This window comes from Colius striatus, chromosome 4 (assembly GCF_028858725.1).
Source record: "Colius striatus isolate bColStr4 chromosome 4, bColStr4.1.hap1, whole genome shotgun sequence".
NCBI lineage: Eukaryota > Metazoa > Chordata > Aves > Coliiformes > Coliidae > Colius > Colius striatus.
Window position 1 is genome coordinate 97,052,664 of NC_084762.1, and position 27,289 is coordinate 97,079,952.

The 27,289-nt window shown below is 52.9% G+C and overlaps 1 protein-coding gene across 12 annotated transcripts in view; it reads left to right on the top strand.

Moving 5' to 3' along the window:
* Positions 1-27,289, top strand: part of SCRIB (scribble planar cell polarity protein) — a 111,827-nt gene that overhangs the window by 64,534 nt on the left and 20,004 nt on the right. For 4 of the 12 annotated variants that reach the window (XM_061994577.1, XM_061994584.1, XM_061994583.1 and 1 more), the window contains 13 exons: positions 337-513; positions 912-1,028; positions 4,066-4,254; positions 4,870-4,989; positions 5,226-5,282; positions 9,024-9,080; positions 9,754-9,837; positions 17,572-17,640; positions 20,486-20,536; positions 21,071-21,112; positions 21,934-22,062; positions 24,197-24,304; positions 27,056-27,103. In XM_061994577.1, the coding sequence (XP_061850561.1) occupies positions 337-513; positions 912-1,028; positions 4,066-4,254; positions 4,870-4,989; positions 5,226-5,282; positions 9,024-9,080; positions 9,754-9,837; positions 17,572-17,640; positions 20,486-20,536; positions 21,071-21,112; positions 21,934-22,062; positions 24,197-24,304; positions 27,056-27,103 (1,248 nt within the window). Of the gene's footprint in view, positions 1-336; positions 514-911; positions 1,029-4,065; positions 4,255-4,869; positions 4,990-5,225; positions 5,283-9,023; positions 9,081-9,753; positions 9,838-14,410; positions 14,786-17,571; positions 17,641-20,485; positions 20,537-21,070; positions 21,113-21,933; positions 22,063-24,196; positions 24,305-27,055; positions 27,104-27,289 lie in introns of all 12 variants that reach the window. The other 8 variants (XM_061994582.1, XM_061994590.1, XM_061994588.1 and 5 more) reach the window with 7 other exon arrangements.

The window sequence follows — 27,289 nt, forward strand, 5'->3', positions numbered from 1 at the left end:
GTTCATTGTTTCGGGAGCAGAGGTTAGTTCAGCATGGGAGTTCAGGGTTGGTGAGAAGGCTGGTTACAGCCACAGGCAGGATGATGGAAGAGCTGGCACAGGATTGCCTCAGATGGGAATGGGAGAGTATAAGAACATATCGAATGACACTCACAAGCAAATCATTCCTTGCCTGTGTTCACAGAAATGTTAGCTCTTGGGGAGCTTTGGTTGCAGAGAGAGAAGTCAAAACAGGCCTCGGAGGCCGTTGGAGGATGGCCCAGGGCCACAGTCGGTTTCTGTCCAGGGAGAGGTGGAGTTTCCTTCCCTGGTTGTGACGTGGCTGATTCTCTGCAGGTCATTCCCCGTGGGCTGGCGTCGCGCAGTGGGCTGCGTGTAGGGGACAGGATCCTGGAGGTGAATGGCACTGACCTGCGACATGCCACCCACCAGGAAGCCGTCAATGCCCTGCTCTCCAACAGCCAGGAGCTCTCCATGCTAGTGAGGCGAGACCCAGCACCGCCAGGGATGCAGGTGGGTTCTGAGGAAGAGAAACAAGGGGGGACCTGCACTCTGCTTGGAGAAAGATCCTTTCTGGAGGCAGCTCCGTGTCTAACTGGGAGTCTGAGACCAAACTTGTGGTTGACATTTCCTCCTCTTATCCCAGCATCTGGCCTCTCGTGAGTATATCTCGAGATGGGGACTGTGGAGAGTCTCTTGCCGTGCCTGTGGTGACGCTGTGCTCAGATTTCACAGTGCTCAGGTTTCATTCCTGAACAGGAGACAGAAATCACCCTCATCAGAAGGAATAAATCGTGAAGGGTCTAATTCAGGGCCGTTTGGGGAAGTTTAGAATACAACCAGGAGTGTTTCCTCGACAGTCCCAGCCTGAAGTTGTCCCAGAAGCAAGGAGACGTGTTCTGTGTTTGCAGGAGATATGCATTGAAAAGGCTCCAGGAGAGAAGCTGGGCATCAGCATCCGGGGTGGAGCCAAAGGGCACGCTGGAAATCCGTTTGATCCCACCGATGAAGGCATCTTCATTTCCAAGGTACCCCACCGCTGGCTGCAGCTGGGTGTCAGGCAGGGCCTCCAGGGAAGGGGCTGACCCTGTGGGATTTGCTTTTCGCTGGGCCCAGCAGTTCTCCTGGAGTATTCTCCATCGGCTGAAGGAGGCACATTTGGTTCCTTTCATATTTCCTCCTCTGCAACAGCTACAAAAGTTCTTCATTCCTTTCCTGTGTTTGCTTCTGTTTTGCCTCGAGTTTCTTCCCTTGCTGCTTTTTTTCCTGTAACATGTAACGCTTCTTTCCATTTCCCCTCCCTTCCTATTGCTTCCTGCAAGAGCTTGTGGCCTTCCTGCCCACGCAGACATTCCCCCTTTCATGAGCATTTTGAATCCCTCACCTTTCCTCCTGTGCCATGCACCACGTGTGTGATTGGTTCCCTCCCCTTCGTGACTGCCTGCAGCACACTTACTTCTCTGCCACTTTTCCCCAGGAAACAAGGTATGTTTTCTTTCCAACAGTACACTGTGTGTAAGCTGATGCTCCTCCACCAGACAGTAATGCCCCTTCTTTCTGGTTAGCAGCAGAGCATTAGTGGTGTGAGGTGTCATTTCTGTTCTTGCTGCTGACCAGGGGAACTGTGGATGCTCACGTTAGTCACTGTTTCCCTCTTTAGCTGGTGTGGTAGGGTAGAAACTCCCCTCTAGCTCTGCAGGTCTTAGTAATCATTGCTGGATGGTGGACACTCCATAGTCGCCAGTCAACCCTTTCTAATATTTGCCTGCTCTCAAAGGGAATATCCAGCATTTGCTGTTACTTGAGTGTAACTTCTTTCTCTGGGTTTTAAAAGAGTAAATTCCCTCTGTCAAAGTGAGAGCTGCACATCCAGCTGCAGTATTTGTCATAGCAGCAAAAGAAAACCTGGGATTGCTGTGAGCTGCTGTTATTTGTAATGATCAGGTTTGATTTGATCTCCTTCAGTGCTACAGCACCTGGGGCTCTGTAACACTTACAGTTTCACCCCATTGCAGGGACAGTTTACTCCCCTCCTTCTTTTCTTTTAAACAGTAGTTGTTTTAGTCTGTGGGAAACAAATACTGAAGTTTCCTTCTCTCCCTTCAGCTGTGTTCCTTCACCTTGGTCTCTCCTTTCTGTCCTAACCAGAGTGGTTTTCCTGGTTTCCTTGTTTTGTCTGCGTATTTCCAGTAACTGAGAGGCACAGTGGTGCTTTGTCTTCTTCCTCCTCTTCAGATGTCTGATGACAACCACCTTTCTCCTTAGTTTTTTCTTAATTTGCATTTCCATTGAGTCCCTTAATTGTGATTTAAGAGAACAACATGTGATCTGGTTCTTTGTTTTTCAAACCTCCTGGATGAAGTGTCACCAGCTGAATACCAGAAGCAGAAACAGTGTCAGCAGTTTGAGGTTCATGGTCTGTCTCAGCAGGGACAGCTCAGGGTTCCTCAGTGACACAGCAGCAATACAGGTGGCAGCATTAAGGGCATTTTTCCACATTAACTTCAGCTCCTCCCATTATGTCTGGTTGTCCTGCCATCACACTTAGGCCTTGTGAGCCCTCATTCATTTTTTATGTGGCTGCCTGTGACCTGTGCACACACAGGCACTTGCACTCACGTGTGCTGCAGGGTTTTCCTGCAGCCCTGAAGGAGTTTTGTATGGACATGTATGGCTGCTTTCCCTCCCACAGAACCTGAGAAGACCCCAAGCCATGCAGCATCTTCTCTCCTCTTTTTACAGGAGCTTTATTAAACATGCATCTGTTGGGTTTGTGTCCAGACCACCTCCCATAAATCCAATAACCACCCATGCCTTTGGTGGCTTTGCCTCTGACCCCAGGAATATGTGTCCTTTCTTTCCTTCCTCTGGTGTTACCTGTGCCTGCATCCTACCTTGACAACCACGTCCTTGCTTTTCCCTCACCCAGCAAATGACTTAGTCCTGTTGGTTCCTTGGCTTTGAGACTGGCCCTTTCCTTTGTCTGTGGCGTTCCCAGCAAAGTCTTTCTACACACCAAAGGTACTGAGGTCCCTGTCTGACCTGCCTGGGCTGTGTGCACATCCCACTTGGTTCCAGGCTTTTTGGTTTCCCATTAGAAGCAGTAATGCCCAACATTAGTTGATTCTGTTCCTTTCCCTCAGGCACCTGAAGTGGTATCTCATGTTTCTGTCTGGTTCTTGGTAGTGTAGCCTCTCCTATCACCATTGCTCAGTTGTTCCTCAGCTCCCCAGCTTGGGTATTTCTCCTGAGCCTCATGTTTGGCTGGGTCCTTTTTTTCCTTTCCTTCCACAGCAAGTGTACCCACAGCAACTGTTTTCCCTGTTCCTGATGGGGAAAAAAACATTACCCAACCTCCTTGCCTGTAGTGCCATTGTTCTGGTGCAAAGCAAGCCCTTGGTTCTCTCCTCAAGCACACCTGGGTTCTTGCACTCCTTCAGGCAAGCTCTGGCTTTCGTGTCCCTTCCCAATGTGCTGCATGGGCTGGTTTCCCCTGGTGACAGCTCCTGTAAACGAGGCAGGTAGGACTGCAGTGTAGGATGACTTGCTGAGGGAGCTGCACGTTACCTCTCTGAAGGAGAGGGTGGGAAATGAGAGACACACGTTGTTTGTTAACCTGTCTCTACCCCAATGACAGGAGTCTGCGTGCCTCATTTATCTTTGTGCATAGGAATTATCCCAATGCTTGCATTTTCTGCCCCTCTCCCAACAGAAAATGACTGCACTTCTGTTTCTGTGAAGACAGAAAGCTCTTGCATCTGTGGCTTTTTGACAAAACACTGTTAGACAAAACAAAAGCAGTTCCATTCCTTGGGACAACACGTTTCAAATACAGATCCTTCTTATCCCCCCTGTAAAGAGAATTCTTCCACCCTGTTCCCTCTGCCAAACTCTGCAGGTTCCTCCTTTGCTCCCCCCTCCATAGGTACACACAAGTACCTCCAGGTGCTTTCCCTGACCTCAGCCACATTCCTCTGTGTGCTGTCCTCTCTCCTTGCTGATGGGTGGTCCCGGGCTCTCTCATCCTCTGCTGGGGTGATCCCTGTGTTCCCTGCTCTGTTACAGGTGAGCTCCTCTGGGGCTGCAGCCCGGGACGGCCGCCTGAAGGTGGGGATGAGGATCCTGGAGGTGAACCACCAGAGTTTGCTGGGGATGACCCACACCGAGGCCGTGCAGATCCTGCGGAGCGTGGGCGACGCGCTGCTCGTGCTGGTGTGCGATGGCTTTGACCCCAAGGCTGCAGCTGCCATCGAGGTGAGAGCTCACATGCAGGGTGCCCTCGCAGTGATAAGTACCACAAGGATCCCAGCTCTTCCCTCACAGAGGTTTGCTGGGCTTTGGCAAACTTTTGCTGTAGTTTTATTGGGTTGTTGGGGGGGCTTTGAGGTCCCACACTTCAGAGTCTGGTTTCCTGCTCTATGAACTCCTGGTGGCTGCCAGCTCATAAGGGCAATAGTCTCAGGAGTCTCTCTGTTCTGCTGATTACAGACTCATTTCACAATGCCACTGCACTGGTTAAAAATGGAGTTTCCAAGCTAATTTTCTCCGGATTGTTTATGCCTATTTTCTCTTGTGCCAGTGTTACGTTTGAAGTAATTTGTCTGTCTGTTTGCTGAAGGCTTAGCAAGTAAGCTTTATATCCCTCACTAGAATATGTACCCAATCACCTCATCCCCTCTCAGTACCTATTCTAGTTTAAATTCCTCTTTCCTGGACCTCGAGTTCCTCAAGTAATTGACAGCTGAAATAAGGTTCCGAGCTGTGGAAGAGCTCTGACTTGCTTAGGATCACCTGGGAGCTCAGGGGGTGGGATTTTTGTATGGCACACTGTGGGCTTCCACCGTGTTTTATTGCCTGTTTACTTTGCAGATGTCCCCAGGAATCATTGCAAACCCTTTTGCTGCTGGTATTGGGCGCAAGAACAGCCTGGAAAGCATCTCGTCTATTGATCGGGATTTGAGTCCTGAGGAACTGGAGATCCTGCAGAAGGTGAGTTCTGTCTGCAGCAGGGAGGCTGGGGTCGCTAGGAGACAGTTCCTGGAAGCCTCTAGTGCCTCCCTTGGTGCGTGGAATCTGGCAGATAAGGGGCAGTGGCATGGTCAGGTCCCAGCACCTGCATCAGGGGCGCGCTGGGACGGGCTGTGAAACCCTCCTGAGGCTGCAGGTGCTGCGAGTGGGGACAGCAGAGCACGGCGTGAAGTGGCTCTAACTTTGGTCTCTCCTAGGAGATGGAAATGGTGAGAGAAGCAACTCAGTGGGAGAGAGAAGAAATGGAGAAAGTGGTGAGACTTTTCACGTAGCAGAATCTCTTCTTGGCAGTGGTTCTGCCGAGCCTGGCAGCACGAAGGGAAAGGCCGCAGTGGGGGGCTTTGGGCCTTCTCTCTTCCTAGTGCGCTGCTCAGCTGCTTTTTGGCTTTGCTGCACCTTCCTGTGAACCTGTTTGGTGGTACTTTGCTGTTATTTACAGAGTTTTTTACCTGCTGGTACTTTCTGACCAGGCTGCAGCTTGGAGAAAAGTGACCTATGAGCTTGAAGTCCCACACTGAGTCAGTTCTCTCTGTGCAGCACTCCGTGACCTGACAGGGCGTTTCTGTGAGCACAGTGATGCTGTTGGTCAGTCACAAGTTTGTGCTCCTCAGTTTGTGGCCGTTTTTCCGATTCATCATGCGAATGGTGTGTTTCTGCCCACTGCTTCAGCCTTTCACAGAAGCAGACTAGCAGAGTCGAGCTCCTCAGGGACTTGGATTGTGTCCTAAAACTGTCGTTTCTTCAGGCAGATTCTTTTGAAATGAATTGGATTCTTGGTTATTGGCAGTTAGGAATCTGCTGTCCTGGCAGGTGTGACCTTGTACAGGCACTCCTTCAGGTTTCCAGTGTAGGTATATACTCAGCATCTCTCTAGGTTCTGCCTGTGGTTGTAACCACTCGTCTTCCTCCACATTGGCTGCCCCCACAGTGTGTTGTGTTGGCAATTCTGGATGCAGCTGATCTTTGTTGTTGAGTAACACTTGAGTTTTTACTTGTTTTGGAAACAAAACCTGTCGAGGTTTGGAACAGACAATGGCTAATAGGCAGTAGACTTTGAGAGGACAGAGCAGTGAGCAAGAGAATGTGCACAAGACCTTCCAGGCGTGTGATGTGTGTAGTCATTACATAGATGGCTTTCCTGTGGATATAATCCTGCTCTGCCTCCTGTCAGTGACTGCAGTGCCCTGCAGGGTGCAATTTTATGAAAGACAGAGGTGGAGAGACAAAAGAGCTCTGTGTGTTGCACATTCCCTGTCCTGGTAAAGCTGGCATCTTTGCCAGCCTACAGCTCAGGTTGATGTAGCATCTAGCTGAAGGTGTCCCTGCTCAGTGCAGGGGAGTTGAAACTGGGTGACCTTTAATGGTCCCTTCCAGCCCAAACCCTCCTGTGACTCTGAGTGATTTGGGTAGGAAGGGACTTTTCTAAGTTGCGTGGTTCAGCTCAGAGCAGAGCCAGTTCAGGTCACATTCAGGTTTGTCCTATAAAATGTCTTGTTCCTTGTCTGGGAAGGAGCTGACAGTGGTTTGTTCTGGTTTCAGAACACCGGATTTCTTAAGGACTGTCACAGCAAAGGATATTCCTGCCACTTTTGTGTTGGTAGCATGTGGATTTGAATACTCGGGTCCTGTGATTCCTTATCAGCATTTCTAAACACCTCTGGATAAGCCAAGAGCAAGTCTGGCCCCAAAACCACGCTGCCCTCTCTGAGCAGGTTCAGTCTTCGGTAGATAAAGGCTGAGAGTACTTAAAAATACCCCAGAGACTTTGTAAAACCAGCAACCCAAAGCGAAACTCCATTTGATTGGTGACATAGCCTTGGCCATGTCTGGTTTTATAAAGTGTTGATGGTATTATGAAAGCTCCAGATGGAAAAAATGAACCTTAAACTTTATTAAAATGGTTTCTTTAAAGGAAAACCAGATTAGCAATGGCTGGTTCAGTCCTGATGGATTCTACAGCAGTGTTCTGAGGTGGCAGTGATGTGTATTTAAGGACTCCTGAGGTCTGTACTGCCATAAACTGCCTTTTCTCTCACCATAGTGTGGTTTAGTATGATTACACAGTTATAACTGCAGTGCTGTCTGCCCCAGCCTGTGAAGAGGTGAGAAGAATGCCTGTTGCCTGGTGATCAGCAAAGACCAAGCCCCCCTCCAGAATTGCCTGTGCCCTTATTTCTTTTTGGTGCCCTTTCCATCAGGGTGCCAGGAGAGGGTGGCAGTGCACGCTCCAGGCTCCTCTGATGTCCTGGCGTCTGTGGCCTGAGACCCAGGAGCAAAGGCCCGTTTTTCTGCAGTGGCCTTTTAGCATGACCTTGAAACTGGCTTCTGCCTGTAATCCTGGTTTGAATGGCCAGACTTATACCAGTGATGGATCCAGCACTGTGTGGTGGCCGTTGTAATGCTGCAGGAAGCTCCCACCTCAGTGCCAGGTCCCCAGTTACACTGCTGGTGTCACCAGTTCGGGACTTTTCCTCTCAGTGTTTCCTGTTCAGTTTTGCACAAGAGTGATGGAGATCAAAAGTGTCTCCTTACAGTAAGGTTGTGACCTGAGGAAGTGGGAACAGTTTTGGCTTTGCTGTACTCACCGTGAGTCCTGCAGAGGTTTTCACATGCTGCACTCACTGCATCTCTCCAGTTCAGTTCTTTGATCACTCAGTTTCTAACAGCAATATGAGTAGCTGCAGATCTCCGTGGACTGGTTTATGGTGTATTTCTCTATCCCAGCTGCGTGCCTGCAGTTATTTTTCTAGTCTTAGTCTGGAGCTTCCCCACATGTTGTCAGAGATGAGCTTGGACCATGGCACAGCTCCATCTGGGTGGGCTGGTGCTCTTCAGCTCACGACCTCAAAGAAGGATCTCATATAAGATTACTGTCAGCTTGAACACTCACCTTACAGATAACACTTGTCCAAAGGAAGCACAACCAGATTCAGAATAGACTTTAGCTGAAATACCCCTTTGGATCATGTGGTCCTCTAGAGCATTAGTGTCTTCTCACATTACTCATCATTGTCTGGAGGTCAGGAGTGTGGTGTGGGACACTGATTATTTGCTAGTGGTAGTGCCCAGAAGAGAAAGGGCCTAGGTGCTGATCACAACTTGTAGTTAGCTCCCTCTGTATATCTCAGATGCCTTCCACCTCCCATCCTTGCAGCCCTGGGACTTGTGGATTGCTGCTGCTTGGGAGGAGCAGTCAGGAGGGTTGCAGCAGAACGGAGGGGTGATGCTGCTTTTGTCCACAGCCCTTGTTCTGCAGCAGAGGTGCTGGGCAGAAGGTGTAAATGCACAGAACTCATTCTTTAAGACAAGTAACTTCTTGTTACCTTCCTCTTGCAGCTTGGAGGCAAGCACATAGCCAGGGCTTGTGGGATTAGCCGCTGGTCACTCTCAGCACACTCCCGTGCTGCACTCAGTGACCCAGAGCTGACCAGCTGATCTTTAAGCCCTGCCTTGTGCTGATAGAATTTCTGTGTCTATATAGTCTCTTGGCTGTGATGCTGTTAACAAGCATGTGATTTTCTTTAGGTCTTTTTCCATACTGACAGCTGGGCCTGTGCCCTGCAGATGTTTTTCCTTCCCTTCTAGCCGCTCCAGTCCTTGCTCTGCCCAAGGTGTCTCCTAGCAATGAGCAACCTTCTCCTTTCCCTTGGTGATGGTGTAGTGCTTGGGGGGCTTCAGCTCCTTTGGCTTCTCCCAGGACTGGCCCTGCTGCAGATCTTGGTGAAATCTGCTCCCTTCTCCCCATCTGGTGACAGCCTGGCTTGTGTCCTATGGGGTGTCTGTTCCTCTGTTTCCCTGGCAATACTTGAGCTCTTGCAGAATTCCAGCTCCTCTTTCCCCTGCGTGCTGGATTTCTTGCCCTCCTGGCCCCAGTGCTGTTTGTGCTCCTCTGTCCCTGCTCTGGAGTTACTGCCCAGCATGGTGCTGACCTCTTTCCCTCTCTCTTTGCCTGCGTTGCTTGGATGCTGCTCTGACTCTGTGCTGTCCTGTGGAAGGAGTGGATGCGTAGGGAGCGGGAGGCAGCCACGCAGCAGCTTGAGGAGGAGGCAGAGGTGAGGAGCACGGTGGGAGGGCTGGAGAGTCACAGAAATGGGCTGCAACTGGGCCTGACAGACAGTGAAATCTGTGAAACTACTAATTCACTGTCCAGTAAAAGGCTTGACCCATGATTGAGGAGGGAATGGTGAAAAAACCCTCAGTCCAGAACCAGAAAGGCAGAAAAGTGCAAGTGGGAAGGGAAGTCAAATGAAGTGACAGAATGAGTGTGAGTTAAGGCTGAGAAGAGACACTGTAGAGGAAGCGTAGATTTGCTCTCTCGGATGTCTCCAGATTCAGACTGGAAGCCCTTCTGGATGCTATTTGCAGAGAACTGGTATGTATGTCACGTTCTCCTCTCCTCCTGTAAGGGACTGGACATGTGCACGTGGGGCAGGAGGAATGGTGGGGATCTGGGCACCAGTGTCTGGCCAAGGGCTCAGAGCAGCCTGTTCTCTGCAGTATTTCTCAAGCCACCCCTGTGCTGTGGGTCCTCGTGGTTGTGTTTGGAACCGTTACAGGCTCATTTCCAGGCAATGGGAACTTCCTGCACGGCGTGGAGATAAGGGCTTGGCTATTACTAGGGGTGGTTTCCTTTTAATTGCTCTTTTGAGTTGATTTAGTTGACTTTTGGCCTGATCTCTTCCCACTGTTTGTGGTTTTTTTGCTCCCTCCTTTGCCTTCTTCCAGAACATCACCAGTGAACCCCTGAGGCTGGACTATCGGACCCTGGCTGCTTTGCCCAGCAGCGGCTTGCAGAGAGTCAGTCGCACGGTGAGTGTGGGGCTACTGAGCTGTGGGTCCCTGCGGGGGAGAAGCCGTGGTCGTTCTGTTACTTGCCCTCTCCTTGTGCCCTGGTGGGAGAGACAACCTGCCTGGCTTGCTGGTTGGAATTTTACAAGGGCAAGAGCAGAGTCCTGCCCTGGGGAGGAACCAGCCCAGCACCAGCACAGGCTGGGGGGGACCTGCTGGGGAGCAGCTCCAGGAGAGGGACCTGGCAGTGCTGGGGGGCAGCAGCTCCCCATGAGCAGCAACGTGGGCTCGTGGGCACAGGCTGGCACACAGGCAATGCCCCTGCCCCAGGAGGAGCAAGTGCTTTGGTGCTGAGGGGAGGGAGCCCTGGCCCAGGCTGCCCAGGGAGGGTGTGGAGGCTCCTGCTCGGGAGGTTTCCAACCCCAGCTGGACACGTTGCTGTGCCCCTGAGCCAGGGGCAGCTGCTGGAGCAGGGGCTGGGGCTGCAGCAGCTCTGGGGGTCCCTGCACACCCCACCATGCTGGGACTCTGGGATTCTGTGACAGTACTCTCTGCAGAGGAAATCTGGGAAGTGGAACTGTGGTCAGCTGTGACACTGAGATGGATGCTAGCCACAAAGCAAAGGTTAGGACGAGAAAATGAGGACAGCAGAGAGCCAGATTGCTTTCCAGTTTGGAAGGAGAAGTGGTCTCTGTAATTGCCAAGGTGCAAGTGTCTCAAACAGGGCAGAAAGAACAGCCCATCAGCAGAGAAGGACACTGTGAATGGGAGAGTGCAGGGGATTTGTCATGGAACGGGGAGCAGCTACTGAGACCTGCAGAGGAGGGAGGGGAGGACTATTCCTGACACAGAGATGATAATGGTGTGTGCCCAACTTAGCTTTAAATTCATGATGGGATGGAGGAGGGATGCAGGGTGCTGATAGCAGAAGTATTAGAAGTCAAGTCCCTGTAGCAGTGCAGAAGTCCCAGTGTCAGTGACTGACTGAGCCCTGATGCAGCCTGCGATGCTCCTGCCCCTGGGACCTGTGTTTCATGGCCAGCTCAGCCGAGGGAAAAACCCTCATTTCACATGCTTCTCTTGCAAAGTCATCTGTCTCTCCTGTGCTGTTTAAAGTCTTGCCTCACTTCTCCATCTCTGCTTCCTGTGGTCGTGTTTCATCGTCACTGTGTCATCCATATCCCGCTGGCTTTCTGCCCGCTCCCTCACACACATCTCAGTCTTTACCTCCATTCCTTTCCTCCCGTTGCAGCGAGACCTTTGCTGTCATCATCAGATTCTGCATTCCCACTCTGTTGCTTCAGGATCATCTCTTTTACCTTTGCTGTCTCCATCTCATTCCATATGGATGACTCTCCTCTCCTCCTCCTCTCTCTTCTCACTGACTTCAGGCTCTTGCTGTTCTGCTTTCACACGGATTAGAGCCCTGCTTTGTCTTCAACTTTGTCTCATTTCGTTCCTCCTCACGCTTGCCAGCATTTGTGTCGTCTCTCCTGGCTGTTCACACAGACCAGTACCATCAGGAAAAGGTTTAACATTTTTAGCATCTCTTGGTGTAATTTAGTAGCTGGGAAGAGGGGGAGAGCCAGCACCAGGCAAGCAGCTGCCTCTGTGCTGCACAGCCCTGGAGTTGTCAGAGCAGGAGCAGGGTCTGGGAGCTGCTGCCTTTGCAGTGCTGTCAGCCCGGGACACCTGGCACTGGAATGTGGGGCTGCACGTGCTGGAATGCCGGGGCCTGCGGTGCCATCTATAAATGTCCCCGTTCAGGGGAAGGGCCACTTGGTGCCCACATTTATCTCTTCCCAGCTGTCATTTGCCCAGCCCTGTCTTTGTGTGGGTGGTGAGTGCAGGGAGATGGGGGCTGCAAGGGCAGCAGGGCCCCCGAGGGCTCCCTCAGCCCGGGTGCTGCCTGCCTGGGAGGCTCAGGCACAGCTCAGCAGCCAGCAGCAGGGCACCTGGTGCAGGGCACAGGCTGTCTCCAGGCTGGTGCACTCAGATGCTGCTGCTGGTGCCCCATTCCTGTGGTGTTGCTCTCTTTCCTCCTGCCTCTAGGCCAACTTTCTCATTGTGTGCATTCTTCTCCAGCAGTGCCTGTGTCTTCTGTTGCTGTGCAGGTCCCTGCAAGGGGGTTGCCAGGCCTGCTGGCCTGGGTGCTGCTGGCAGGAGGAGGTCAGGCCTCTGTCGTGGCCACTGTGGATGGTGGGTGGGATTTGTCACAAGGATTCCCCAAGAGGTGCCCCTGAGGAGTGGGGCAGATGGTTGTCTGTCTGTCTTGGATTCATTTGTACTGCCTGTTGGTCCTTTCATGAGCCAAGGTTGAGCAAAGGCCTGCTGAGATGCAAGCCTGCTTAGTTTGTGTGCTTTTAAAACCGCAGCTGAAGCCCCTTGTTGGAAGCTGCCCGAGGACACTGGCCTCAGTGATGCTCTCTGGCCCTGGCAGATGCTCAGGAGCCTCCTGTCCACAGAGCACCCAGTGCACTGCACTCTGGATGCTGCCATCACAGTGACAGAAGAGCTGTTACAGTCTCTGCTTCTGCACAGGAGAGGCTTGGACAACACACCCATAGAGGGCTGCATCTGTGCTTTCTGGGCTCTAAGAAGTGGAGAAGGCTTTCCACCTCTCAGCGCCGCGTCACCACTGGCAGTTAATTACCAATCTGTGCTTCCCACTCGGAATCTATTTCTCTGCAATTCCTAGCCATTGATTCCTTCTCTGTACATGTTCATTAGCGGGGGTTTTCAGTGTCTGGGGCAAAGTGGTGGATCAGAACTGCAAATTAGTTTCTTCTGTATTTGCCTTGGAGGATGGAGGGGAAAATGTGATTGTCCTGCCTGCGAGGCTGGAGAGTGACAGGGGAAGGCTGGGAAAATGCTGCATTGCCAAAACCTTTGCTTACCCAAAATAGAAGTTGTTGCTTGTCTGATAAAAATAGCCCCCTGTGAAGCAGAGGGAGTGAGGCTGAGGCATCCTGCACCAGGGTACTCTGCTGCAGCAGGAGGGAGGGCTGGAGCTTAAGGCAAAGGGTAGATGAAGCTCGTGTCCATGAAGAAGACAGAGGCTGAGGCTTCCTGTGTGTTACCAGATGTCAGTCCTCATTCCATTTTAAAAGCTCCACTTACAGCCAAGGAGCAAGTCCTTTGGTGCTGAGGGGAGGGAGCCCTGGCCCAGGCTGCCCAGGGAGGGTGTGGAGGCTCCTGCTCAGGAGGTTTCCAACCCCAGCTGGACACGTTGCTGTGCCCCTGAGCCAGGGGCAGCTGCTGGAGCAGGGGCTGGGGCTGCAGCAGCTCTGCAGGGCCATTCCCACCCCACCAAGCTGTGATTCTGTGGTTCTGGTGAGATGTCCATCTCCACAGGGCCCTGGGAACATGGCAGTGTTTTCCTTACAGCATCCCCACTGTTCCTGAAAGTACCTGTTGTCTGGCATAACTTCATGCGCACTAGAGCTCTTGCTAGTGGGGTTCTTGAAAGTCTGGGAAGAGGAGGTTAAATGTGGTGGGTGGGTTGGTGTTTTTGGTGGGATTTCTTTACATTGGGAAGTCACACAGCTACAGCAGCAAAAGTCTCTCAGGGTAGCACAGCCTTGGCTGTCTGAGGAAATACGATATGAGCCAGGGCTCTGCCAACCCCTGCCTTAGGTTAGAGTGGGGTTGGAGGGGTTAGGGGAGGGCCTCAGAAATTCCTGAGCCTCTCAGCTGCCATTGTGGTCACCAGCCCACCCAGCCCTCGAGAGCTATTTTTGTGGATGCTGCCATGACACAGGAGTTGGAGAATGTGCTCTGAGCAAAAGAGGTCTTTCTCCTCCCTGGCAAGCACTTGGATAGGAGATTTGATCATTGCTCCCTGCTTATCTCTGCTTCCCTGAAGAAGGCTTTTGCTGGGGTAACAAATTCTCTTTCATAGTATTAAGAGGAAAGGTCAGTGGTTCAGCTTGGGTGGGTACAGTTGAGCCAGCCCTGTTTCAGCCCTGCCTTCAGGGATCTGTGCTCTGGTAGCTGTTAGTTAGCTCTCTGTTACTTGCTGGTGTGTGTTTTGATGAGTGGGGCCACAAAGGCGTGTTTGCCCCTCCAAGTGATGGGAATGCCTGGGGTGGATGATGTGGTGATAACTGTATGGAAATGCAGTGGGGTGAGAGGTGTTACTCTGTGCTGGGGCTGCTTGAATGAAAGCTGGGGTGAGACAGGCGGTGCTTGGACGTGTGGTGGTGGGGTGGAACTGAGGATGTGCTGCGGTGAGACGGAGTTTGTGCTTGTGCAGGGTTTGGCAGTCGGTTTTGCCAGAGAGCAGTAGCGTTACTGGTGAGCTGCTGCCGTGCAGGCTGGAACAAGTGTGAGAGCTGGAGAGGTACAGGGAGTGTGCTTGTGCTTGTCAGCTGCTGGGGTGTACGTGTTGTGTGCTGACAGGAAGGTCCTGTCTTGGAAGCAGCGTTCAGAATCACAAGAGTGGTGGCAGAGCAGCCGAGGGAAGGGGTAGTTGCGTGGTGCTGGAACTCCTCTCTCCCCCGTCCTTCAGCATCGGCAGCCGCTGTGTATCTTCTCCTTCCTCTCCTTTACCCTCTTCTCCCTGTTTCTTTCTGATCCTTTTGTTTCCTCCCAGCTTGTTCAGTGTAATAAGGCCAGCTCCAGCATGGAGGGCGACTGCGCTCTGCTGTCTCTGCCAGAGGCGCCGTGCAGCCGGGACCTGAGCCCAGGAGCCCCTCCCCAGCACCCCACAGCGCCCGACCAGTGCTGCAGCGGGGCTCCAGAGCCCCAGCTAGACAAGCAGGATCCCACGGGTTGCCCCTTGCCACGAGACCAGATGCCACAGACCCCCGAGGAAGAGTGTATGATCGACTCTCAGCCGATCCTCTTCAGCGAGAACCCCTTTGTGGTGGCCAACCGCAGGGGCAAAGCAGCTGGCAAGGCCTGCCTGGGGGGGCCACCCCTGGGCTACGGCAGGGGGGGAGTGCTGAAGACCAACCTGTACTCCAAGGCAAGCAGTCCCACGGCACAGCACGCGGTGTGTGGCATGCGGGCACACAGCAGGGCTGCCTGCCTCCTGCTAAACCCCAGTGCTGGGCAGCAGCAGCCCCTGCAGGGGCTGTCCCACCTAACACCAGGCAGCAGGGGCTGTCCCACCTAACACCAGGCAGCAGCAGCCTGTGCAAGGGCTGTCCCACCTAACACCAGGCAGCAGCATCTTGTGCAGGGGCTGTCCCACCTAACACCAGGCAGCAGGGGCTGTCCCACCTAACACCAGGCAGCAGCATCTTGTGCAGGGGCTGTCCCACCTAACACCAGGCAGCAGGGGCTGTCCCACCTAACACCAGGCAGCAGCAGCCCCTGCAGGGGCTGTCCCACCTAACACCAGGCAGCAGCAGCCCCTGCAGGGGCTGTCCCACCTAACACCAGGCAGCAGGGGCTGTCCCACCTAACACCAGGCAGCAGCAGCCCCTGCAGGGGCTGTCCCACCTAACACCAGGCAGCAGGGGCTGTCCCACCTAACACCAGGCAGCAGCAGCCCCTGCAGGGGCTGTCCCACCTAACACCAGGCAGCAGCAGCCTGTGCAAGGGCTGTCCCACCTAACACCAGGCAGCAGCATCTTGTCCAGGGGCTGTCCCACTTAATACCAGGCAGCAGCATCTTGTGCAGGGGCTGTCCCACCTAACACCAGGCAGCAGCATCTTGTCCAGGGGCTGTCCCACTTAATACCAGGCAGCAGCATCTTGTGCAGGGGCTGTCCCACCTAACACCAGGCAGCAGGAGCCTGTGCAGGGGCTGTCCCACCTAACACCAGGCAGCAGCATCTTGTGCAGGGGCTGTCCCACCTAACACCAGGCAGCAGGAGCCTGTGCAGGGGCTGTCCCACCTAACACCAGGCAGCAGGAGCCTGTGCAGGGGCTGTCCCACCTAACCCTGTGTCTCCAGCATTGTGTGCAGAGATCCTCAGGCACAGATGGTCAGAGCATTGTCTTCCAGCCACTGATGTACCCCAGTTGTTGCCCCAGTGGGTGCCGCTGTGGCAGGGACATCAGACGGCTTCTGCAGCATGTGTCGGGGCAGGCAAGAGCCAGGCCAGGAGCAGCAGTGTCCCCTCTCAGCTGTGGTGGTGAGGAGGGGTTGGCAGGGCTTGTAGGGCAGTGATAGGGTCAACCTTGTGTGTCTGGGCCTGAGCAAACAGCCATTTGTAGGCTTCTGAAAAGCAAGAGGCAGTGCAGTTAACCTGCAGCCCAGGAGTGTGCTGTTCCTTGAAGTGATGTGTTTCAGGCTGTCTGCACTTTAACATTTCAAGGGAGAGCTTTGCTTGTTTGCATTGAACTGTGCCTGTTTGCATTGAACTCTCTCACTGTTGCACAGGAGATGTGTGGCAGAGCAAGGACTAGACCCAAAGGTACCACGTTCCAGATTGGCACCACACCACTCTCCCCTTCTTCCCTTCTCAGCCTCCAGGAGGTCTGAAAAGCAAGGGAAACAAACCAACTGCAAGCAAACATCCCACTCACACAGAACAAACAAACAAACACCCAGCTGTAGTTCTCTTGGGTGCTTTTAGTTCCTGGGTGAGATGAGTAGGTGGAGAAGCCTGGAGCAAGGCCAATAACCTCTCAGGGTATTAAAAGCCAAAGGCTGTGGTTTGGACATTGGAAGTATCCAGCTTTAGGGTTCAAAAGATGAAAAAGAGCAGCAGTCACAAAGCACCAACCCTGTTTGAAGGCAGACTGGATGCCAGATCAGCTGTCACCGGTCCGGAGGTGGGCACCACAGCTGGAGCTCAAGTGGTTGCACGCTGCTGTCAGAGGGATCCGTTGCCTCTGTCTGCACGGTCTGTGTGCTGACACCAGCGCTGGTAGCACATCAGGACAGCTCCCTCTCCGGGGACTGGCAGGCTGTGTGCTGGCAGGGAGGAAGACTTGGGGAGCAGTAGCCAGAAGCAGGGCGAGCAAGGGCACTCCTTGCAGCGTGGAAGCAGATCAGTAGCCTCGCGCTGTCCTCACCGTGCTGAGAAGGATCAGGTACTCCCAGTGCTGCCCTGTAAGCTTCAGGTGATGTCTCCTGGCTCGGCAGATGGCAATAACTCTGACCCAAGGCTGTTTGGAACCAAACTAACACGAGTCACTAGTGCATGGCTGTGGTGTTAATGACTGCAGAACCCTACATCTGCTGAAGTGCTTCCCTCTGTTCCAAATGACCCGTTTCCATCTCTAATCATGCTTTTAATTGTGCTCCACAAGCCTGGGGACAGACTGCAGGTCATTACTGGGACTCTGCTCTCGTGCAGGCTGGCTCAGCCTGAGCAGTGCTGACCACAGGTTCCTGTGTCTTTCCTGTGCTCTGCATCACGTGTGAAGGTCTTGCCAGTAGCCACCAGCATGGATGTGGCTGGGGGTGAATCTCGTCCCCTTTCAGTTGGGAGTGGCTTTCTGTGCCCAGTGTCAATGCAGTGGAGCTTTGCCTGGACCATAGCCCAGTCTGATGTGGCCCGGGGAGAGCGTTTCCAGGGATGTCTTACAAGGCAGAAGGCTGTAACCTGGTTCAGCTGGCCTTGCAGGACATTCAGATACGAGCTCAGTTCCAGTGTTTGTCATTCCCTTGCTATTTCCTGCTCTTCTTGCAAGTTTCTGCCACGTGGCAGCTGCTGTTGGGCGCAGTGCTGACTCAGCTGTCTGGTGGAGAGGTGGCCCAGGTTGGCCTCGGGCTGGGTGTCAGCGGTCTCCCTGCTGAGAGAGGCAGGGAAGTTCCCGCAGTGCAGTAACTAACTTTTGTCTTCTCTCTTCCAGGCTCCTGCGGGCGAGTCTGGGACAGGAAACCCCAGGCGTGACACCTCCTGTTCTGCCAATAACCAGCAGGTGAGACTGGCCCCAGGACAGGCAGCGTGGGGAGAGACGGGCAGGGTGTGCAGGACACCGGGGCTCCAGGGCAGAGGGAGCTGAGGGTGAGGCCTTTGAGGTGGAGCAATACCCTTCACAGGCGAACAGAGGAATCACAGAATCATAGGATGGTGGGGTTGGAAGGGACCTTTAGAGATCATCCAGTGCAACCCCCTGCAGAAGCAGCTCCCACCTAGAGCAGCTCACACAGGAACGTGTCCAGCTGGGTCTTGAAGCCCTCCAAGGAAGGAGCCTCCACACCCTCCCTGGGCAGCTGGGCCAGGGCTCTCACCTCACAGGGAAAGTGTTTCTCCTTTTATCTAAATGGAACTGTTTATGTTCCAGCTTCAGCCCATCACCCCTTGTCCTGTTGCTGGCTACTATAGAAAAGAGGGATGTCCCAACCTCCTGACACCCAGCCTTTAGATATTTACAAATGTTAATAAGATCCCCCCTCAGTCTCCTCTTCTCCAGACTGAACAGCCCCAGGTCCCGCAGCGTTTCCTCATATGAAAGATGTTCCAGTCCCCTGATCATCTTGGTGGCCCTGTGCTGGCCTCTCTGCAGCAGTTCTCTGTCCCTCTTGAGCTGAGGAGCCCAGCACTGGACACAGGACTCCAGATGAGGCCTCAGCAGGGCAGAGAAGAGAGGGAGAAGAACCTCCCTTGACCTGCTGCCCGCACTCTTCTTGATGCATCCAAGAAGGAAGAGCTCTGCTCCTTCAAAATGTGTCAGAGACCCAGGAGCATGATCTGCTCATCATGAGCTCTGTGCAGAGTTGCTGCTCTGAGGGGTGACAGCTCACAGGGTAAGGAGCAGGGGAGCACCTAGACTGGCTGCACGGTGGTAGCTGTCTGCCTTTGAGAGTGGCCTCACGGATGCCCCACTCCCTGCCTGCAGAGGCTGCTGAGTCCTGGCCGTTGGTGTGCCAGAGGAGCTGGGCTCACTGGGGTTTATTTTTAAGTTGTCTGGAATGTCCCCTGTTCCAGTTTGTCACAGACAACTCTCACAGTAGCCCCACTGCGTTGTTTATCAGTGTTTGGGCACTGGAGGCTCAGGGCCAGTGTCCTCGCCACCAGCAGCTCTCTGGCTGGAATGCCATCTGCTCTCCCAGCTCAGGGTGGGCTTGCTCAGTGATATATTGTCTTCAGAGTGTAATGGTTTGATTATCCAGTTCCTGTGGCAACAGTGGCTGCTTTGTCACTGCTGTTAGAAGTGGGAACGTTCTGGGTGAAGCTGTTCACTCCGTGGAGTGGATTAGCCAGACCTTGTCTCTTCTCAGAGCCTGTGGAGAAACATCCCAGGAGCATTTCTGCAGGTGCAAGCATTTGCCTTTCCAGTTCTAAGTTGGATGGTTTGGATTCCCTGTTGTGCAGCACTTGCTGTGGCTTGTCTGTCAGTTCAGGGGCTTTGTCCTGAATTCTCTGTTGGATGATCTGTGCAGCTCTTTTCCTGGTGCCCTGTTTTGTCCCTCTGCTCAGAGGTGTGTGTGCCCTGAGACACCCTGCTCATCTCTTACAGCATTTCCACCCAGTGTCATGACTTTGACCTTCATTTGAGCCTTTGAAGGTCTCCAGCAGATCTGCTCACTGCTTTCATTTCTGACACCCAGTCTGTGTGTGATTTTAGTGGCTCTTTTCCCTTACTTGGCCCGTGGCTGATGTGAGTTAGAGACTGGCAGATGTTCTTGAGGAGGCTCTGGTGTCACCGCCTTGCTACTGTTCTCAGCCCTGTGTTCTATATGTGAGCTTTCTGTCACATTTACATGGTTTTGGGATCAGAGCCTCCTGCAGCAGCCTCCTGTATGTCAGGTAAGGCTGTAGCTGGTAGGTTTAGTTCTCTCTGGACAAGTGGAGGTTATACAGAATGGAGCAGGTCCAGCAGATGATACTGAAGGACACGGGACAATCAGTGGCCTTGGAGCTTGTACCTTTTCTGGGGATTCAGAAGACTTGACCATGGGTTGTTGTTCCAGAGCAGAAGTGCCGGGGAAGGGCACCTCTGATTTTCTGCTGCCCTCTGTGTTTAGTGTAAATGCTTTGGTTTTCAATCCTGTAGTCCAGACAGAATGTAGAGGTGTATTTCAGAGCTCCCAGGGAATCACTGGGGGAAGCTGAATCCTTTGTCCCAAGCCTGGTGTCACGATGGTCTTGCCTGGCAAGGGAGGAAGGTGGAGGTTGTGGCGGTGGGGATGTGTGTGTTGGGGGGCAGAGGGGCTGTGTGTGTGTGTGTGTGTCTGTCAGAGGGCAGAGGGGCTGTGTATGTGTGTGTGTGTGTGTGTCTGTCAGAGGGCAGAGGGGCTGTGTATGTGTGTGTGTGTGTGTGTCAGGGGGGCAGAGGGGCTGTGTGTGTGTGTGTCTGTCAGAGGGGCTGTGTATGTGTGTGTGTGTGTGTCAGGCAGGGCAGAGGGGCTGTGTGTGTGTGTGTGTGTGTGTCTGTCAGAGGGGCTGTGTATGTGTGTGTGTGTGTGTCAGGCAGGGCAGAGGGGCTGTGTGTGTGTGTGTGTGTGTGTGTGTGTGTCTGTCAGAGGGGCTGTGTGTGTGTGTGTGTGTGTGTGTGTGTGTGTGTGTGTGTCAGGCAGGGCAGAGGGGCTGTGTGTGTGTGTGTGTGTGTGTTAGAGGGCAGAGGGGCTGTGTGTGTGTGTCAGGGGGGCAGAGGGGCTCTCAGGGAGCTGCATGGGGCCGCTGCCTCTGCAGGTGGCCGTGATGTCTGTGCTGGGAAAGGCTCCTGTCTCACCTCTCACACGGAAAACACGGTCTCTCCGTTTTCTCTCCCGTTCTGTGTCTGTCCCCTGACGATCCTCCCCGGCGTTGCCCCTCTGCAGACGCCCGCGGCCCCTCGTCCTGCTCCCCGGGCAGGCAGGGAGACTCGCTTTGTAAGTGCCTGTTGTGTGCAGTGTGCGCTGCTGCTCCGTGCTGCTGGCACCCGGCACGGCCGCCCCCTGCCCTGGCCGCCCCCAGCCCCGGCCGCCCCCTGCCCCAGCTGCCCCCCAGCCGCCCCCCAGCCCCTCGTCCCTGGGCAGGACCTGCTGCAGTGGCTGAGGCGCGAGGGGCTGCTCCCTGCTACAGCCACAGCCGAGGTGGCATCTCCCAGCGCTTCCTGGCACAGGAGCTGCGGTGCTGATGGCTTTGCTGAAGCTCAGTAGCGAGTGCAGAGGGGTGTGAGCAGGGCCAGGGGGGTCAGTGCCTGGAGGTGTGCGGAGCTCGAGGCCTTCCCACGCAGCAGCTCCTGCGGGTGGGCTCTGGACTGCTGCCCACGTGGAGAAGGAGCTGTGGAGGGGGGTAACTGGGGATTTGGGGGCAGGGGGAGGGGTTGGAGCTGGGATTTTGTGTTTCTTTTTGTATGGAACAGGGTAAATTAAAGGCTTCCTGCATAGACTCCAGATTTACACCTCTATTTCTGTTTGCAGGCTTCCATTAACTTCATTACATCCCAGGATGACAGTAAATCAGTAAGTACATCCTCTGTGAGACCTCGTTGTAGTGTCCATCCTCCAGTGCACAGAGCTTGCCTCTTCCTCCTGTGTGTGCTCCCTTCCAGCCCTGCAGATCTCACTGGGCCTTTACTCTGTCTTCTTCAGTCCTCCACTGTACCTCGAGTTTGTACAGATGAACTAAGCCTCAACTATTGCCAGTTTGAAAACTTGATGCAAGTGCTTTTGCAGCTGTTATTCCTCTTTACCCTTGCAGCTTTCACTCATGCAGTTTTTGCTGGCTTAACTCAGTTCCTGCTTCTATTCTCTTTAGTAGTAGATGCTTTGTTTGCTTCCACACATCATTCAACAGTGATGGCATCTAGATCAAACCTCAGACTTTTGTCTCTGCTTTCATGTCTACATTTCTAATTGGGGCCCTAGCTAGGACTCATCATTTTCATCCTGAGCTTTTGCCTATCCCAGTTCTGGGTGGTGTTTCCCTGCTGCATCTCCCATTTGTGATGCTGATGTTCTCCAGGCTTGACCATACTCGTGCCATACATCTTTCTCTGACCTCTGCTGCTGCTGCTGCTTTTGTGCTTTTGTGGCCCTGTCTTGGCTGAGCCTCTTGTGTCTCTCATCAGAGGCATTGTTTGGTGTTTGATTCAGCAGCTCTCCAGGCTGGTAGTTGGAGTCAGCAGCACAGCTGAGGAATTGAGCTCAGGTGCATGATTTGTCTTATTCACTTGCATGGCAGAGACATCTTGCTGCGCTAACTGCTCGTCTCTCCTCTCTCTCTTTCTCCCCTGCCCTGCTCTCCCTCTGCCTGTGCCCCTGCTGTGTGGTGCTGACCCAAGCAGACCAAGCCAGGCGTCATTCAGCCTCTGTCCCGAGTGCGACCAAACGCGGCCTCACACAGTTCGGAGGACGGGGACAGCCCCAATCCCTTCCAGCAGCCTGAACGGTGCCTCGGCATCCAGTACTCTGTAAGTGGCCTGCAGTTCCTTCTTGCTAAGCTGTGTCCATCTGCCCTGGGTTGCTCTAGGGCTGCTTGCTGCTGGGTAGGCTCAACACGCCGTGACGTTGTAGCTGAGGGATCCTGTGCCTTAGCTAAGCCTGGCCTTGTTTGTGCCCCAGTCTGGAACCCACAGCCTTCACAAGCAGAGTCACAGCCACTGCACCCCACTTCCTTCTAACACAGATGAGTCTCACCAGCCTGCCTCCTGTCTTCTCTTACTTGTGCAAGGTCAGCATTGCTGAAGCTGTGTTGTGGCTGAAATCCCTGGAGCAGCTGCAGTTCCAGATCCTTTTTTATGAGGTGGTGTGTTCTGTTGAGGCATAAACCTCTCAGGGCCTTTGTCCATCAGTGTCCTGCATCCTGGAGCCACAACCAGTACATCTTGCTGGCAGCATGGTGTTCTGTGCAAAAGTACTGGTTGTGAGAGATCTGTATTCCCCTGGCTGTGTGTGGCTGGGAGAGCAAGGTTCGGGTGTTTTGGTGTCTGTCACAGCGGAAGACTTGAAGTCTGTGTGGCAAACAGCTGTGTATAATCCAGGTAACTTCACAGATTTCAGTCACTTCTGACCTTGATGTGCTGATCTGTAGTCTGTGCAGAAGGGAGCATCATCAAACAACAACGTTTATCCTCAGCCCAGGACAAACACCTGCAACTGAGTTAGTGCAGCTAGAGGGACTGGAGGAATGAAAGGGGATTTGCCTTCTGAGTAGAAAAGAAGGTGATGTCTCTTCGCCCCTGCTCCCATTCATTTCTGTGACACTTTGAGCAGGTCATGCCAGCTCTTCTTCCTGAATGTGGTAGGAGGAGACATGGGGAAGACAGGTGAGGAAGAGAGCAGCAAAGACAAGTGACAGGCAGGAGGAGGGTGTCACGGTTTAACCCCAGCCAGCAGCTCAGCACCAGGCAGCCACTCACCCCCCCTCCCCGCTCAGTGGGATGGGGGGAGCATCAGGAAGAAACCCTAAAACTTGTGGGTTGAGATAAGAACAGTTTAATAACTAAAGAGAAGTGAAATACAATGATAACAATAATAAAGATCTATATGATAATAATGAAAAGTAATGTAACAAAAAAAGGAGAAACAAATCCCAAGGAAAGCCAGTGTAACCGCTCACTGACCGATGCCCCAGCAGGGATCAGCCCCTCCCCAGCAGCTCCCCGCAGTTTCCATCCTGGGCATGATGTCCTATGGCATCCATAGCCCTTTGGCTAGTTCAGGTCAGCTGTCCTGGCCACGTTCCCTCCCAGCATCTTGTGCACCTCCTTTCTAGCAGAGCCTGGGAAACTCCAGAGAAGCACAAATTGTCATCAACCAAAACCTCCCTGTGTCAGCAACGTTACTGTCACTCTGAATCCAAACCCCAGCACTGCACCAGCTGCCAGGCAGAAAACTAACTCTCTCCCAGCTGGAACCATCCTGGGCCTTACCAGGCGGTTTTGAGTAAGTGAAATTCTGTGAAGGGAAGATTTGAGATCAAAGGCAGATCTTCTCCAGGTTGGAGGTGAATGGGCTGCCAGTTTGGTTTAGGAGACTCTGACCATTAGGCTTGAAGCACACAGAAGTGCACCTTGGTCTTTTTATAAACACAAATGCAATGGCCACTGCAAAAACCAAATGAGACTGAGAGATCCCTTCCCAGGAAGAAGGCCCCTTCAGTCAGAAAGGCTGGATAAGGCCAGGGCTTGTCTATAATTTTCTAATAAACTAAGTGTGTCTTGTTCAGTCCTAAGTAGGGATCAGAGTCAACTGTTTAGCTGTCTTATTCCAGCCCCAAAAGCCCCCTATTCAGGTAGGCATGTGCTAGTTGAATTAGGTGAAAATCCTCAGACTGTGACAACAAAGTGGCCCTTTGGCCAAGAGATCAGGCACAAGCTGCTGGTCAGGTCAGTGAGGATCTGTACCACCTCCTGCTCCTCCACCAGCTAAAGAACAAAACAGGGCTGGGGTGAGTCTGCTGCTGTATTTAGTACGTCTGCCCAGGGCTGCAGGGGCTGGCCCTTACACGTTCCACTCTTGAGGATCTGCAGACTGAGCTGTGCCATGTTTCTCCCATGTTTGGTTTTCCATAACAACTGTGATTGCCTTGTCTTTGTCCTGTAGCAAAAGCCACCTTCACCTCCTTCTCCTGATGAGATCCCCATCAATGTCAAGCAAGCTTACAAGACCTTTGCAGCAGTGCCCTTGTCTCACCCTCTGCTGGAGGCACAGGTAAGTGATGCTGGCTGTGGGATGTTCCTCACACAGCTGCAGACAGAAGCTGAGCGAGGGAAGGGTGAGAGCAGGAAGGAGGCAGTGACTTGTTTTGCCTAAAGGAAGCTGTTGTGAAGGGGAGACGTGCTGAGGTCCCCTTGGCAGCTGGAGCCTGCTCCTGTTGCAGACAGCCACCCTGCAGGGTCCTGTCCACGAACATACACAAGTCCTGGAAGCTCACAGAGTTTCCTGCAGCCGTTGTCCGCCGTGGGCCTGAGGATGCAGTTGTATAGCCATGCCCTTCTGGCAAAGAAACTCTCAACTCCCAGAGTCCAAGGCTAGGCTAACTCCCTTCTCATAATTCATTAGATTTTGTTCTTTAACTTAACTTGGAACTGTTCTTTCTGCTCTTGGTGTATTTGAGTCATGGAAGCATTCAGCCTGGGTGAGGCCTCTGCAGGCTGTCTGCCTTGGTCCCCCATGCAGAAGGTTGTGTGAGGTCACTCAGGCTGGAGTTCTGAATTGCCCAACATGCAGATTCTGAGGTCCCCGTGGACAGTCTCTTCCAGTGTGTGACCATCTCTGCTGGGAAGAGTTTCTCTGTGTTTTATCAGGATAGCTTTTACTGCCACTTGTGTCTGTTGCCTCTTGTCCTTTTGCTGTGCACCTCTGAGAGGCCTGAGCTCTGTAGCTCCCCTCTGAATCCAGGACCCCTCTGCTGAGCCTCCAGTCTTCCAGGCTGAACAAGCACAGCCTTCTGAGCCTGTTTGCAGATGTCATGTTCTGCAGCCCTTTGAATCACTTTCATCTTCTCCATGACGTGCCGCAGTTCATTCACATCTTTCTTGTACCAGGGAGCAGGGAACCTCAAACTGGGCACTCTGCTCATGTCAGTGCTGCCTAGAGAGGAAGAGTTGCTTCCCTGAACCTGCTGGCCGTGCTCCAGCAGCCCAATATGTGGCCAGCGTTGCTCTGCAAAGGCATTGCCCTCTGCTCAGCGTGCTGGTGAGGCATCACCCGTGCTGTCCTCCCTGCAGAGCCCGTGTCTGTGCATGTGCTCTGGTTCTGTGACATCTCTGGAGCTCTCTGTTCACAGTGTCTGTCTGGGTCACGAGTCTGTCTGTTTGTAGGGTTGATTTTTGGCTATTTGAGCTTTATGGACTGATTTACTCAGATGACTGTCAGTAGAAGCTCAGGGGAGTTGTTAGTGAAGTCCAGGGTAAAAAGGAACTTGTCTGTGTTGGCATCTGGCACTCGCCAGACGACCTAAATTCAGGGGTCAGGTTGCATTTTGCATTATTAAATGGAATTGTTTCCATCCTTCTCAAGTCAACCTGCCATTCCAGGGCTGTGTCCCCTGCCAGTCTGAATGTTCCAACCCTTGTGCCCCTTCAGAGCAGGGGGACGAGTGGAACAAGCTGCCGAGGGCAGTCTGTGTCTCTGTGAACCCGTGATCTGGTCGTTGCCATTCACTGGTTTTGTTCAAACCTTCCTGGTTTCTGAGTCAAATTTGACAACGAAAATGATAAGCAAGATTGGTCATAAAACTGATCTTTGAAGCCTCAGACAAATCTGCAGTTCCTTTGTCCCAGGAGTTACTGACGTCATCAAAGGAGGGTGTCAGATGCATCTTCTGTTCTATTTTGACCTTTCCTGTTTATTGTTAATGATATTCTTCTGTGGGTGTTTGTCCTGTTGGTGTTGAACAGAGTGACAGCTCTGGTGCTCAAATTGTTTTTGCCCACTGCTTGATTTTTAAGGTGCATTATCTGTTTTTCAGCCATGAACTGCTACCTAATTCAACAACTCAATTCAAACCCCCTGCATGTCAGACTGGCTGTTTCACAAGCCCTTTCATTCAGGTTAACAGTGTCCCTGCAGATGAGTGAACTGAGCTCCTAGAAGTTACTGCTGCTAACACAACAGAAAACCCATCTCCAGGCATTTGCTTCTTAGGCAGAAGCTGCTTTTGTCTTTCTTTTCAGTCTTCCCTTCTCTGTTATTGTGCTCCTGATACTAGATGAAAGCTGATAGTTTTTGGAGGGTATTTGAGTAAAGCTGAAGTAGTCTGCTTGCTCTCTTCTTGTGCTTCTTTTCCATCTGTATGACCGAGGCTCCCATGTTTCTGATGACTCTCTGGCAGTTCTCACACTGCCTTGACTGATTTATGGATCTTGTGGACCGATCTCTTTTTCTGCCCCTTGTGGTTTTACTCATCCAATTATTCTGGTAAATATGGATTTCTTTCTTTCCCAATGGTGTTTCCACTTCTTAGAACCAAATATTTGACAGTTGCATCTCAAGTTTAAAGAAGGTCTGAGCCTTCTCCATCTCGAGCTGAGCCCTCTGCTCCTGTTCTTCAACTGTTTCCCCATGTGTTTGAGTCTCTGCCCTTGTAAAAGCTGTAGCCATCTGCTTCGGTTTAGTCTTGAACTGAATGTAAATCCTGGTTATTCCTGGCTGCTGAGCCTAGGGTGGCATTGCCTTCATCTGGGACTGTGTGGTTACTCCTGGCTGCTGAGCCTAGGGTGGCATTGCCTTCATCTGGGACTGTGTGGTTACTCCTGGCTGCTGAGCCTAGGGTGGCATTGCCTTCATCTGGGACTGTGTAGTTACTCCTGGCTGCTGAGCCTAGGGTGGCATTGCCTTCATCTGGGACTGTGTGGGACAGCTGCTGTTGATGTGCCATCGCTGGCACTTGGCTGAGAGGCAGGAGCAGTGGTACAAAACTTTCTTCTATAAAACATGCCCGTTTCTGTGTGTTCTTAGGACTTGCCTGGTCAGAACAGCACAGAGAATCCCAAAACTGGCCTGGAGGTGAGTTCTGGTGGCTGGAGATGGAAGTGGGATGGGGACTCACAGAGGGTTCGGGCTGTCGATATGGAGATGGGATTGTGGTGAGGGCACAGAGGGGAGGGCTGGGGAGAAGGAGGACGATGTGGAGCACGGGTCTGGGTGAGCTGGGAGGGAAGTTGGTCCCAGGGCTGTGTGGGCAGTGCCTCT